The sequence below is a fragment of the Emys orbicularis genome, chromosome 8, assembly GCF_028017835.1.
Source record: "Emys orbicularis isolate rEmyOrb1 chromosome 8, rEmyOrb1.hap1, whole genome shotgun sequence".
Lineage (NCBI taxonomy): Eukaryota > Metazoa > Chordata > Testudines > Emydidae > Emys > Emys orbicularis.
The window spans coordinates 4,833,066-4,847,077 of record NC_088690.1 but is presented as its reverse complement, the minus strand read 5'-3'; the positions used below and the strand labels follow the sequence as shown (position 1 = coordinate 4,847,077).

Here is a 14,012-nt window from a genome sequence, read left to right as displayed (position 1 = left end):
AGACTTCTCTTAGGGGAGAGTCTGATGATAGAGAATCTCCAGGTTATAGTCAGGAGCAGAGGACTGAAAAGTATAATGTAAGGGCCGGATCAGATGATAAACAGTCACATAAAAAAGAATCTGGCACATCAGAAAAAGGCAGGCTAATAAACAGGGACAAGTTTTTAAAGTGCTTGTACACAAATGCCAGAAGTCTAAATAATAAGATGGGTGAACTAGAGTGCCTTATGATAAAGGAGGATATAGATATAATAGGCATCACGGAAACCTGGTGGACTGAGAGCAATCAATGGGACACAATCATTCCAGGGTACAAAATATATCGGAAGGACAGAACAGGCCGTCCAGGGGGAGGAGTGGCACTATATGTTAAAGAAAGTGTAGATTCAAATGAAGTAAAAATCTTAAGCGAATCCACAGGTTCCATAGAGTCTCTATGGATAGAAATTTCATGCTCTAGTAAAAATATAACATTAGGGATCTATTATCGACCACCTGACCAGGACAGTAATAGTGATGATGAAATGCTAAGGGAAATTAGAGAGGCTATCAAAATTAAGAACCCAATAATAGTGGGGGATTTCAATTATCCCCATATTGACTGGGAACATTTCACTTCAGGACGAAATGCAGAGATAAAATTTCTCGATACTTTAAATGACTGCTTCATGGAGCAGCTGGTACGGGAACCCACAAGGGGAGAGGCGACTCTAGATTTAATCCTGAGTGGAGCGCAGGAGCTGGTCCAAGAGGTAACTATAGCAGGACCGCTTGGAAATAGTGACCATAATACAATAGCATTCAACATCCCTGTGGTGGGAAGAACACCTCAACTGCCCAACACTGTGGCCTTTAGTTTCAAAAGGGGGAACTATACAAAAATGAGGGGGTTAGTTAGACAAAAGTTAAAAGGTACAGTGACTAAAGTGAAATCCCTGCAAGTTGCGTGGGCCCTTTTTAAAGACACCATAATAGAGGCTCAACTTCAATGTATACCCCAAATTAAGAAAAACAGTAAAAGAACTAAAAAAGAGCCACCGTGGCTTAACAACCATGTAAAAGAAGCAGTGAGAGATAAAAAGACTTCCTTTAAAAAGTGGAAGTCAAATCCTAGTGAGGCAAATAGAAAGGAGCACAAACACTGCCAACTTAAGTGCAAGAGTGTAATAAGAAAAGCCAAAGAGGAGTTTGAAGAACGGCTAGCCAAAAACTCCAAAGGTAATAACAAAATGTTTTTTAAGTACATCAGAAGCAGGAAGCCTGCTAAATAACCAGTGGGGCCCCTTGACGATGAAAATACAAAAGGAGCGCTTAAAGATGATAAAGTCATTGCGGAGAAACTAAATGGATTCTTTGCTTCAGTCTTCACGGCTGAGGATGTTAGGGAGATTCCCAAACCAGAGCTGGCTTTTGTAGGTGACAAATCTGAGGAACTGTCACAGATTGAAGTATCACTAGAGGAGTTTTTGGAATTAATTGATAAACTCAACATTAACAAGTCACCGGGACCAGATGGCATTCACCCAAGAGTTCTGAAAGAACTCAAATGTGAAGTTGCGGAACTATTAACTAAGGTTTGTAACCTGTCCTTTAAATCGGCTTCGGTACCCAATGACTGGAAGTTAGCTAATGTAACGCCAATATTTAAAAAGGGCTCTAGGGGTGATCCCGGCAATTACAGACCGGTAAGTCTAACGTCGGTACCGGGCAAATTAGTTGAAACAATAGTAAAGAACAAAATTCTCAGACACATAGAAAAACATAAACTCTTGAGCAATAGTCAACATGGTTTCTGTAAAGGGAAATCGTGTCTTACTAATCTATTAGAGTTCTTTGAAGGGGTCAACAAACATGTGGACAAGGGGGATCCGGTGGACATAGTGTACTTAGATTTCCAGAAAGCCTTTGACAAGGTCCCTCACCAAAGGCTCTTACGTAAATTAAGCTGTCATGGGATAAAAGGGAAGGTCCTTTCATGGATTGAGAACTGGTTAAAGGACAGGGAACAAAGGGTAGGAATTAATGGTAAATTCTCAGAATGGAGAGGGGTAACTAGTGGTGTTCCCCAAGGGTCAGTCCTAGGACCAATCCTATTCAATTTATTCATAAATGATCTGGAGAAAGGGGTAAACAGTGAGGTGGCAAAGTTTGCAGATGATACTAAACTACTCAAGATAGTTAAGACCAAAGCAGATTGTGAAGAACTTCAAAAAGATCTCACAAAACTAAGTGATTGGGCAGCAAAATGGCAAATGAAATTTAATGTGGATAAATGTAAAGTAATGCACAATGGAAAAAATAACCCCAACTATACATACAACATGATGGGGGCTAATTTAGCTACAACGAGTCAGGAAAAAGATCTTGGCGTCATCGTGGATAGTTCTCTAAAGATGTCCACGCAGTGTGCAGAGGCGGTCAAAAAAGCAAACAGGATGTTAGGAATCATTAAAAAGGGGATAGAGAATAAGACTGAGAATATATTATTGCCCTTATATAAATCCATGGTACGCCCACATCTCGAATACTGTGTACAGATGTGGTCTCCTCACCTCAAAAAAGATATTCTAGCACTAGAAAAGGTTCAGAAAAGAGCAACTAAAATGATTAAGGGTTTAGAGAGGGTCCCATATGAGGAAAGATTAAAGAGGCTAGGACTCTTCAGTTTGGAAAAGAGAAGACTAAGGGGGGACATGATAGAGGTATATAAAATCATGAGTGATGTTGAGAAAGTGGATAAGGAAAAGTTATTTACTTATTCCCATAATACAAGAACTAGGGGTCACCAAATGAAATTAATAGGCAGCAGGTTTAAAACAAATAAAAGGAAGTTCTTCTTCACGCAGCGCACAGTCAACTTGTGGAACTCCTTACCTGAGGAGGTTGTGAAGGCTAGGACTATAACAATGTTTAAAAGGGGACTGGATAAATTCATGGTGGCTAAGTCCATAAATGGCTATTAGCCAGGATGGGTAAGAATGGTGTCCCTAGCCTCTGTTTGTCAGAGGATGGAGATGGATGGCAGGAGAGAGATCACTTGATCATTGCCTGTCAGGTTCACTCCCTCTGGGGCACCTGGCATTGGCCACTGTCGGTAGACAGATACTGGGCTAGATGGACCTTTGGTCTGACCCAGTACGGCCTTTCTTATGTTCTTATGTTCTTCTTATGACTCTGCTACACACTCCCCAGGTGACCTTGGGCAAGACACTTAGCCACTCTGTGCCTCAGTTTCCCCACTGTAGAATGGTGATAACAGCTCTTCCCTGCCTCATAGTGGGGCTGCGAAGACAGACGCGTTGAGACTGGGAGGTGTCTGAGGACAGTGTGCTTGTAAGGAGCTAAAATGCTAACCATCAACTTCAGCTAAAGTGCGTACAGACAGCTGTCCTTTAAACCGCCTCCTCCCCCACACGTGGCAGTGCAAGTCACGCGGGAAGCATGTGGGATCCAGCGGGAAGACATGTGAGCTGCACCAGCTCCACATGTGAAGCCTTGGTGGGAAAAGGTTCTGGGATACGCTCCGTGCACAGCTCGTGGGAGGCCTGGTGGAGGCTGGAGCTTCGGAGCCCGCAGAAGGGCAATGAACCGGTGGCTTTTATCCCCTTCGTATCCCAGCTGGGCTTTGAGAAGCGCCTCATGAGGGGGTTTCCGGGCTGCGGGATTCCACCCTCAAAGGGCCGATCTTTGGGGTTTCAAAAATGCTGAAATGGTTCGTTTCGACATTTTCGGAGCGATTCGTTTCAAAATGAAATTGTGTTTCAAACTGGCATTTTGGCTAGAAAATGGCATTTCAAATCAACCCAAGTGAATTTCTTGGGAGTGAGGGGAGGTTGTGTCAGCAAGAAAAAAATGGGGAAAAAATCAGTTTTAGTTCGAAACAAAATTATTTTCGGATTTTTCCATTCAACCACCAAACCAAAAAATCAATTATTTGCTCAGCTCTAATCTTCTATTCCATAAACTCAGGGCTCTCCCACTTGAATTTAAGGGTAATCTCCTCTAGCTGGCAGCAATATTAAGACTTTTATCCTCCCTTCAGGCCTCCAGCAACCAGGGGGCGACGTTATCACAAGCACTGGAGCAGTGGCTCACACACATCTACCTGTACATTACCATTTCTGTCCAACAATGCTATGCGGGAGGGATCAAAGACAGATAGAGTAAAGATATAACACTCTTTCCATTCTACTAGTATCTTTGGAGGATGTTAAACAGCAGTTAAAAAGTTAGACCCTTTTTAAATCAGCAGGTGCAGATAACTTGCATTCAAGAGTTTTAAAAGAACTGGCTGAGGAGCTTGCTGGACCGTTGATGTTGATTTTCAATAAGTCTTGGAACACTGGGTTCTAGAAGACTGGGAGAAAGCTAATGCTGTGCCAATATTTAAAAGGGATAAACGGGGTGACCTGGATAATTCTATGTCTGTCAGTCTGACATTGACCATGAGCAAGATAATGGAGCAGCCGAAATGGGACTTGATCAATAAAGATGAAAGGAGGGTAATATCATTCATGCCAATTAACATGGGTTTGTGTAAAGTAAATCCTGTCAAGCTAACTTCATATTTCTTTGATGAGATAAGTTTGGCTGATAAAGGAGTTGATGTAATATACTTGGACTTCGATAAAGCATTTGACTTGGTACTGCACAACATTTTGATTAAAAACCTAGAACGATATAAAATTAACCCGGCACACATTAAATGGATTCAAAACTGGCTAACTGATAGGTCTCCAACTGTAACTAAACTGGGAATCATCACAGAGTGGGTGTGTTTTTAGTGGGGTCCCGCAGGGATCCGGTCTTAGCCCGACTCTCTTTAACATTTTTCTCAGTGACCTAGAAGAAAACATAAAACCGTCACTGATAAAGTGATCTGGATCGCTTTGTTAGCTGGGCACGAGCAAACAATGTGCATTGTAACATGGCTAAATGTAAATGGCTACATCCAGGAACAAAGAACCAAGGCCATACTTACAGACTGGGGGACTCTACCCTGGGAAGCAGTGACTCTGAAAAAGATTTGGGGGTCGTGGTGGATAATCAGCTGAACATGAGCTCCCAGTGTGACGCTGGGGCCAAAGGGGCTAATGCGATCCTTGGATGCATGAACAGGGGAATCGCAGCAGAGAGGTTATTTTACCTCTGTATTAGGCCTTGGTGCAATCGCTGCTGAAATCCTGTGTCCAGTTCTGGTGTCCACCATTCAGGAAAGATGTTGATAAATTGGAGAGGGGTCAGAGAAGGATCATGAGAATGGTTAAAGGGTTGGAAAACCATCCTGCCTTACTGCGATAACTCAAGGAGCTCGGTGTAGTTAGCTCCACAAAGAGAACGCTAAGGAGTGACTTGATCACAATTTATAAATACCTGCACAGGGAACAAATATTTAATGACAGGCTCTTCACTCTAGCAGAGAAAGTTATAACTGGATCCAATGGCTGGAAGTTCAAGCTACACAAAATCAGACTAGAAATAAGGCGTAAATTTTAAACAGTGTGGGGAATTAACCACTGGAACAATTTACCAAGGGTTGTGGGGGATTCTGCACCACTGACAATTTTTCAAGGAAGATTGGATGGTTCCCTAAAAGCTCTGCTCTAGGAGTTATTTTGGGACGTGTTCTGGCCTGTGTTATACAGGGGTTTGGACTAGCTGATCACAATGGTCCCTGCTGGCCTTGGAATCTGTGACTCTATGCAAACACGAGCCCTCCTCTGTGTCGTAATTTGCCGCTGCTGGGATATTAAGGGACTGTTTTGGTTTGGCTAGTCAAATCACAGGTAAAATGAGACCCTAGCCACTCTTGCTTCAGACGAGGTAGAGAAATTACTGGGAGTGTGAGTTCAACTGAGAAAATTGGAGCTTGTGCACAAAATGACTACCCAGAGGAGTTGGATAAATAATTGCCACCCGTTATTCCAGCATCAGGAGACCTGGTCAGAATAGCTGCTCAGAGCCGAGGGAGGCATAATTGCTACCTAGTCCCGGTCTCATGGTAAGACAAAGATCTATTCACTACAGGTGCCCTCCCCATCCCCCCACACAAGAGGGTTTAACTATACAGGGGCTTTACAGGAATATAACAGGACTTGCTCGTCCCTAAGAGAGCGAGTGAGTGTAGAGAAACCAGGAGTCAGTGGCTCTGCAGAGAATGTTTTCATCTAAACGGGCACGGGTAGCGCGTCACGCCGCTTCTGTTTGTAGCATGCTAGCTCGATCCAAGCGACGTCTGTGTGAGATGGAAATTACACCTCTGGCTCGAGTAGAGGTGGACCCTTAGTCTTTGAAGGGCTGGGAGTGGCCGGTGTGGCCATCAGCCGGATGGCTGGCACAGGTCTGTGTTGTTACGTGCTGGATGACTCATGGCATGTCGTCTGGGCTACACTGCGGAGAGGTGCTTTACTATGGAAGAAGAACTCTGAGGAGTTAGATCTCTCCCGGCCCCATCTGTAAGATGGGGATAATAATACCTTGTCTGCCGGGAGCCTGGAAGGGCTTATTTGTACAGTGTTTGGAGATCCTCAGCTCAAAAGGGCCATACAAGCGCAGCATATTTTAAATTTTGATCTTTAACTGCCCCCTGGGAAGCGTTCATGCTGCAACACAAAAAGATGCCACGCTAGTGTCTTAAAAAGGGCAGAGAGAAAAAAACCAGCAATTTCCTTGTCTCTCTTGCTTGCTCATTAGGTTTCTCTCCTCTGCCCTTTGTGGACGCACTAGGAGCTGAGAGTTAACAAGCTTTGCAATAAATTCTGGCCTCCTAGACAGCCTCTATTAAGGTGGGCGAAAAATGGCTCCTTTGTTCAGAGCTCTCATCAGAGAGTCGAGTCTCTGTCTTTAAACACCTCTGCTGAGCTTGTCTCCCCTCGTGAAAACGGACAATGACAAATGGCGTTAGACCGAAGCAGAGAAATATGCCCACAATGGCTCGGAAAAGCCATAGAGGTCCTCCTTGACTGCGTCTGCCAGGTCTGCTCCCACGTTGCTGGGTGAATGCAGAGCCCCACAGAACCGTTAACTGCGTCTCCGCTGTCCAGATTCAAACTTCAGGGGGGCTCGGCGCCCGAGTTTTCATGATACAAATGGGGGATAGTTGGGAAGCTGGGGTCAAGGCCCAGAGTCAAAGTTCCCCCAAGTTGTGATGTGCTCAGGGCTCGGGTTTTGGATGGGGTTTAGCGCCTGGGTCCCCACTTGTATGGAACATCCAGTCCCCTGATTTGCAAGCTTCTCATACCCCCAAACAGAGCAGCGCGGGAACCGGAATTTCCGTTTCACAGGAAGTTCCAACATTTTGACGTTTGTTTTTTGTCATGGAACAAAGTGTCAAATTTCAGAAGTTTTCCGTGAAGTGAATTTGGGGGGTGGGGGGAAGGGAAGTGAATTTGGGGGCAGGGAGAAGTGCCATTTCAGGTCATTCAAAACGTTTGGTTTCAACTTTTTAAATTTTATATTATACTGTTGCTCCTTTTTGACCTGAGCAGCTAGTCAGAGTTCAGGGCCCTGGGGATGTTCCAGCTGGAAATAGAAACTGATGGTGGCTGGGATTTTCTTGGACACAGTCTTGTTTATTTACAAGGAAGGAACAAAACTCTACATCTCTGAACATAGAAGGAACCCAAGAAGAAAAGGAGCAGTTTCTGAGCTAACATCCCCCATAGTTTTTTAGTCAACATCAGACCCAAAAATGCTCCGTGTGCCTCTCCATCTTTCTGTTCTTATCTGTTCCCAGTTCTCTCTCTCTCTCTCTCTCTCTCTCTCTCTCTCTCTCACACACACACACACTCTCTCTCTCTCTCTCTCTCTCTCTCTCTCTCTCTCTCTCCCCCCAAAACAATACTCAAAAAAGCTCCTGGATGGGTTCACCTATACCTTTTGTTTTAGATGGGGGCATATGCTTACAGTGACGTTAATTAAAGGGCAAATTCACACCTATCAATCTCAATGTGATTTTAATTCAACTCAGAACAAGGTTGCTCACAGCTTGTAACAATATTATAATTGATAATAAAAAAGAAAAATACATTGCCAAAGGAAAAATCATAGAATCATAGAAGATTAGGGTTGGAAGAGACCTCAGGAGGTCATCTAGTCCAACCCCCTGCTCAAAGCAGGACCAACATCAGCTAAATCATCCCAGCCAGGGCTTTGTCAAGCTGGGCCCTAAAAACCTCTAAGGATGGAGATTCCACCACCTCCCCAGGTAACCCATTCCAGTGCTTCACCACCCTCCTAGTGAAATAGTGTTTCCTAATATCCAACCTAGACCTCCCCCACTGCAACTTGAGACCATTGCTCCTTGTTCTGTCATCTGCCACCACTGAGAACAGCCGAGCTCCATCCCCTTTGGAACCCCGCTTCAGGTAGTTGAAGGCTGCTATCAAATCCCCCCTCATTCTGTCTAGAAGAGCAGCAGAAAGAGCTGGGAAGGGTCAGAGAAGTGGGGTACAGATGTCCTGGGGAGAAACTGGGTTTTATACCCTGGCTCCAGTCCAAGTGCAAATACCCGTCACATGACACCAGTGGTGCCCCAAACAGCTACCACTGTCCAGTGCATCCAATTAATAACACATGCAGAGTTTCTGCTTGCAGATCTGTGCACTAAGATGGCAACAGAAGCACTGCTAAGGGTTATTACCATGGCATTTGTAGCTGGTACATTTCCATTTCTTCCAATCATCGTAATCCTAGGGAAAATCACCGTGATATGCCCCAGCCTTTTGCTCCTGGGAATGCAGCACAAACCCAGCATATGCCTTGCTCTGTGTCACACTTGGCCAAGGCAGGTTGCTGCCCCAGGCTGCCTTCGTTACGAGTCTGTTTTCTCATGGACCTAGCCACTGGGTTTGAACCTGCCGTTCCCCCAGGGGAGTCGCTCCGAGGTTCACGGTCAGGCTTGTGGTCAGCACTGACTATGAGGTAGTGTCTCCAATTGCTGGGTTAGAGGTTTCGCTTCTGGCATTGTTCAGCATGGTTTTCTATCTGGTCACGAAGCCAAGTGTGAAGTGAAGGCCTCTTTTGTCTCCTGTAAATAAGGGACTGACCAGGGTTTTCTTTCAAGTGCCTCACAGTGGCCCTGTATAGAAGAAGCCAGTGGGGCACTCACACCACTGACCAAAACATGACCTGGAGCCTAGACCAAAACTTCGTCGAGGCTCAGTGAAAGTGGGGGTCACCTCTCCCCATTATGTGAGGTGAAGATTGGAGGATTAGTGCCGCAGATGGCTGGGTCGGCTGCCTGCCATCCTGAGGGCCAGGAAAACACCAGCTACAGAGGACTAGTGTTTGCAATGGAACTGAAGTCCCAGGCCCAGCCGGCAAGCAGCCTGAAGGGCTGGATCTCAGTTACCCCTCTTGGGGAATGAACAGCAGGCCAAGTTGTGGGTTCGACTCCCGCAGCGCTACAGGGTAAGAGAGGCCTCGGGTAGCTCCTGACTCTAGTTAGGGGCCAGGTTATGGATAATTCCACGTCAGGTTAGGCTGGGGTATCTTGATCTTTGTAGTAACTCCGCTCGTTTCTTTATTTTCCTGCTCATATCTGAATGTAGCCCTCTCTCATCGCAACTGCCCGTAATCTTTGTGTCTGCCCCTGGAAAGCCTCTGAAGAGGGATCCAGAAAGATGACCCGCCAGGAGCAGCAGAAGGTCCCTAAAAGTGTGTGTGGGGGTGGCCCCCTGATCTCCCCCCGCCCCGTTCCAGTACCTCTGTGATCTGTAGCCCCAGGGCTCGATTGACACTGGTTTGACATCCCCTCAGCTCCACTGAGCTCAGCAGAGTCACTCCTGATTTGCATCAGGCTACGTGAACCAGAGTCAGGCCCTAATGCTTAAAACAAGGGTCATTTGATGTAAGGGGATAACCGCAACTATTTAGCTCTCTATTGAAAGAGCCATCCCCAGTTTGCATTGTGTCTGGCTATCCGGGCGGGAGTTAAAGCTCTCCCCAGTGGATTTACTGCCCTGTTTTCAGGCCAGGTTTTAGACAGACAAATTGACACCCAAGCAATGAGTCCTGTGGCATGTTAAGTTTCCTGCATGAACAATTGTTGTGTCCCCCCCACCCCCACCCCATTGCGGGTCGTTGTCGCACAATGGGGCCTTGGCAGGATCAGAGGTACAAGTGGCCCCTCTCTGAGCCTGTACACGAGTCTGGTAGCTCCCAAGAGCTGCAGAGGCCAGTTAAGGCTACGTCCGGGGAAAACTGGCATTCTTTACTAGTGTAACACCAACGCTGTGCTCAGCACTACCCAATCGTTACAGTCCCTGCCAGGAACATCTTAGTGGAGACGCAGTTTATACCAGCAAAAGAGTTCCCTTGTCATTATAGCTTATACCATTTCCCCAGACAAAATAAGCTATACCCTTAAAAGCTCTTTGTCCAGTAGAACTGCACCTACACTAGAGATTTGGCCAGCAGGGCTGTCAGCTAGGATGGTGGAGGTTTTTCACTTCTAACCAACATAGCTATGGCATAGACCAGCATCATGCCACATATCTGTGGATGGCTGTCCTGCGAATATACAGCAAAGGCCTTTGTCGAGGATGATGGGGGAAAGTCAAGGGCACTGCACCCACTGCATACCCCTAGGAGCACAGCACACCACAGCAGCTGGGACACTCAGAAGAATCTCCATTCACAGTGGAGTCACCAGCGTCAAAGGGTTTCAGCAGGAGCTGCCTTTACTCACGCCGCCATGCACGAAGTGAGAAACGTACCGTGACTTTTATCCAGAATGGTCAAGTCTTTCCAGTTCTCCTTATCTGCTATAACTCAGGGTAGGCGGATGGGACAAAGGGAGTGTGCTTAAGTGGTTAGAGCAGAGGACTTGGAGACAGGACTCCCGTGTTTCCTTTCTTGGCCTGTGAACTTGGGTCAAGTCATTTTAACCGCTCTGGGCCTCAGTTTCCCCACCGGCAAAACCAAGGCTTTTGGCCGAAGAGCACACAACGGAGATGAAATCAGAGTTTAGTGTAAGTGAGTTGTTGGTGCAAAGACTCACCGGGATGGGCCAAGTGCATCCTGTGTGTCAGTCTGCGGGGCTGAACGGAGTCACGCTAGCGGTAAATGTTCCCTGATAACACGGCACATTCCAAAAATCTGCTGGGTGTTTTCCTTGAGAGGCCTCAAAACACGGAAATGCTCGTCCCAGTGCCTGGGATGCAGCGTCCGTGCTGACACTTAACCCAGCAAATTAGCAGAGGCCTCAGTCTGTGGTGCTAATAATTACCAGGAGTTATTAATACCACCCAGGCTCACAATCACCGCTGATCTTTCCCAGTCACCTTGGCCCGCACTCATGTAAACAGCTGTCACGATGGCCCCGTCAGCCAGGCCTCTGGCACGCAGTGCATTGGAGAGGGGACCGAGCAACTGTGGGTTTCTAAGCAGCTGGATGACACGGCGACCCAGGTCTGAACACAAAAGCCAGCCCCAAGCCGCGGGGGAAGGGGGGGCTTGGCAGCCATCCAGGGACCTGTGCAAAGGAGTTCCAGACTGCGAAGGGAGCGAAGGTCGGCAGGACGGGCTGCTCTCTTTTAGGAGTGGCTCTAGCACCTGTTGGGAGATGCAGCGGAGCGTTGCTGCAATTGATCCTGCTCGGGTGTTAGAATGAAACGGGTCTGTCCCCAGCTGGACTGGACGGAGCCCTCCCCCAGCCGGCAGCCCCTGCAGCATGAGGCTCGCTTTGATGGGAGATTTCAGCACTGACACCAGCATCCCAGACAAATTCCATTCACTTCCTTACAGTGTTACTTTGTGCCTGTATACATGGCCGTGCCCAACTCGAGAGGCAGCTGCATTTCAGTGATTCCTGTATGTGTCATTTGTAAAGTGATTTGGGAGGATGTCTCTGTTGTTGAAGCCCAATGCACAAATCAATCCAAAGTTCTGAGCCATTCAATTCAAAACTCAATTTCAGCGTGTAACACCCTGGTGGTAATTCAGCAGCTACTCGGCTTTTCAAAGGGGCACGTTTGAGGACACAGGGGAAATAATTGGATGTCCCATGGTTTGTGATGTGCTTGTCTCTTCTAATTGCTTCTAATTTACTTTTAGGCAGGTTACGGGCTTCTCTCTGAGGAGGAAGAATCAGCTTTCGTTGATGGTGTTTTGTTTTGCTTTGAATTGTTTTCCGTGAATTACAGCGTATTGAAAACTGGCCTTCTCCTTCAGAGGATTGTTGTGGGTCCACGCTCCATTATGCTAGGTGCTGTACAGATATACAGTATGAGAGCATCCCGGCCTCAAAGAGCTTTCAGTCTAAACAGACAAGCCATAAGGGGAGAAAGGCTGGGCTCATTGAAGCCAGTGGGAGTTTTACCAATGATGACAGTGGGTCAGGATTTCCCCCAACAGGTGGATGAGACAAAGAAGGGCTTGGCAGGGACAGAGTAGGATGGGGTAGCAAAAAATAATAGGATGCTTTAGCCCAGGCCAGCCATGAGTACCATTGTTGTCTCCAGTGATTGCTGTGCGTATCTCAGCCGTGAGGATTGGTCAGTTTCAGCCTCGGGGCGGGATCCCTCCAGACCATGAAGGGTTTTGCTCTGGGGCAGACATTTCCCCCCAGCTCGTCTGTATCTTTGGCCTATGGGAGTGACGTTCTTCCTCCGCTCCCCTTCCAGATGCAGCAGCTGTAGACACGGACCCGTTTGACGGGCAGACGTTGGCCGAGGCACTGAAGTGGTACCTCCACGAGCTCCCGTGCCCTGTGATCCACCCCGCAATCTACAGCGAATTAGTCTACACTGCTCAAGGTAATCACCCCGTTTGCTTTGCCTGGTTGCTTTATGGGTGGTGGGATTCTTCAAGCTTCATCACGGAAAGGCTCAGTAAAGGGGCCATCACTGCGTCTCGTGATCAGTTGCTGGTGCTACTGAATAGAACTCAGTCTGGAGTGACCTGTGGGGCCCACATCTGGATCCAGACTGAGCTTAGGTTGAAAGGCTGGAGTTCAGGCAAGCGGGGGGGAAATCTCATGAGATCACTTGTTCCCGTGAGATTTCCACTGTCCTCCGCTGCATCTAATATCGGTCCCTCTGGTTTAGGATCTCCCCGATCCAGAAGTGCTAAGTACATAAGAATGACCCTACTGGGTCAGACCAAAGGCCCATCTAGCCCAGTGTCCTGTCTTCCGACAGTGGCCAATGCCAGGTGCCCCAAAGGGAATGAACAGAACAGGTAATCATCAAGTGATCCATCCTCTGTCGCTCATTCCCAGCTTCTGACAAACAGAGGCTAGGGACACCAGCCCTGCCCATCCTGGCTAATAGCCATTGATGGACCTATCCTCTATGAATGTATCTAGTTCTTTTTTGAACCCTGTTATGGTCTTGGCCTTCGCAACATCCTCTGGCAAGGAGTTCCACAGGTTGACTGTGCATTGTGTGAAGGAATACTTCCTTTTATTTGTTTTAAAGTTAGGGGTGGGCTTGGATCTGGAGGTTTCCTGAAATGTATAGCAGATTCCACCCATGTAGAAGGGGCAGCAATGCATCTCCAGGTAATGCTCTTCAGGGGAAATTTCCTTCATAGGATTCCTTCTCTCTTTCTACACTTGAGAAAAACACAGTGATGTATTTTAATGACCCCAAGAGGTTGGGATAAAGGCTTAACGTCTCCTCCCAAACACAGCAGCACCCCCTCCCATCCCACTGGGATAATGGATCAGGAAAGATGCCCCTCACTGAATCACCTTTGCTTCTACCTTGTGGGCATCTCACAGTTCGTTAGAGGTCTCCCTCTAAAGAGCCTAATAAACCCAGCTGATTGAAGTCAATCTTGCTTAGCGTGTGGTAGCTGACAAGGATCTGGGATGAAGTGCCGTGTAGGGTAGGCTGCATTGTAAGGGTTTCTGTACCAGTAATTCTCCCGATGTAATCCATCCTCAGCAGTAGAGTTTAGAGGCCCCATCTGAGATCAGGTCCCCCTTGGGCTAAGCATTCTACATACACAGAGGACATATACCGAGAGCCCTGGTAGACCGCCCCTGCCCTGGAGAGGTTGCAAAC

The 14,012-nt window shown here is 47.1% G+C and overlaps 1 protein-coding gene across 1 annotated transcript in view; it reads left to right on the top strand.

The window, feature by feature from the left end:
• PIK3R3 (phosphoinositide-3-kinase regulatory subunit 3) overlaps window positions 1-14,012 on the top strand; it is a 317,953-nt gene that overhangs the window by 120,186 nt on the left and 183,755 nt on the right. The window contains exon 4 of the mRNA XM_065410143.1: window positions 12,627-12,758. Within this exon, the coding sequence (XP_065266215.1) occupies window positions 12,627-12,758 (132 nt within the window). The remainder of the gene's footprint in view (window positions 1-12,626; window positions 12,759-14,012) is intronic.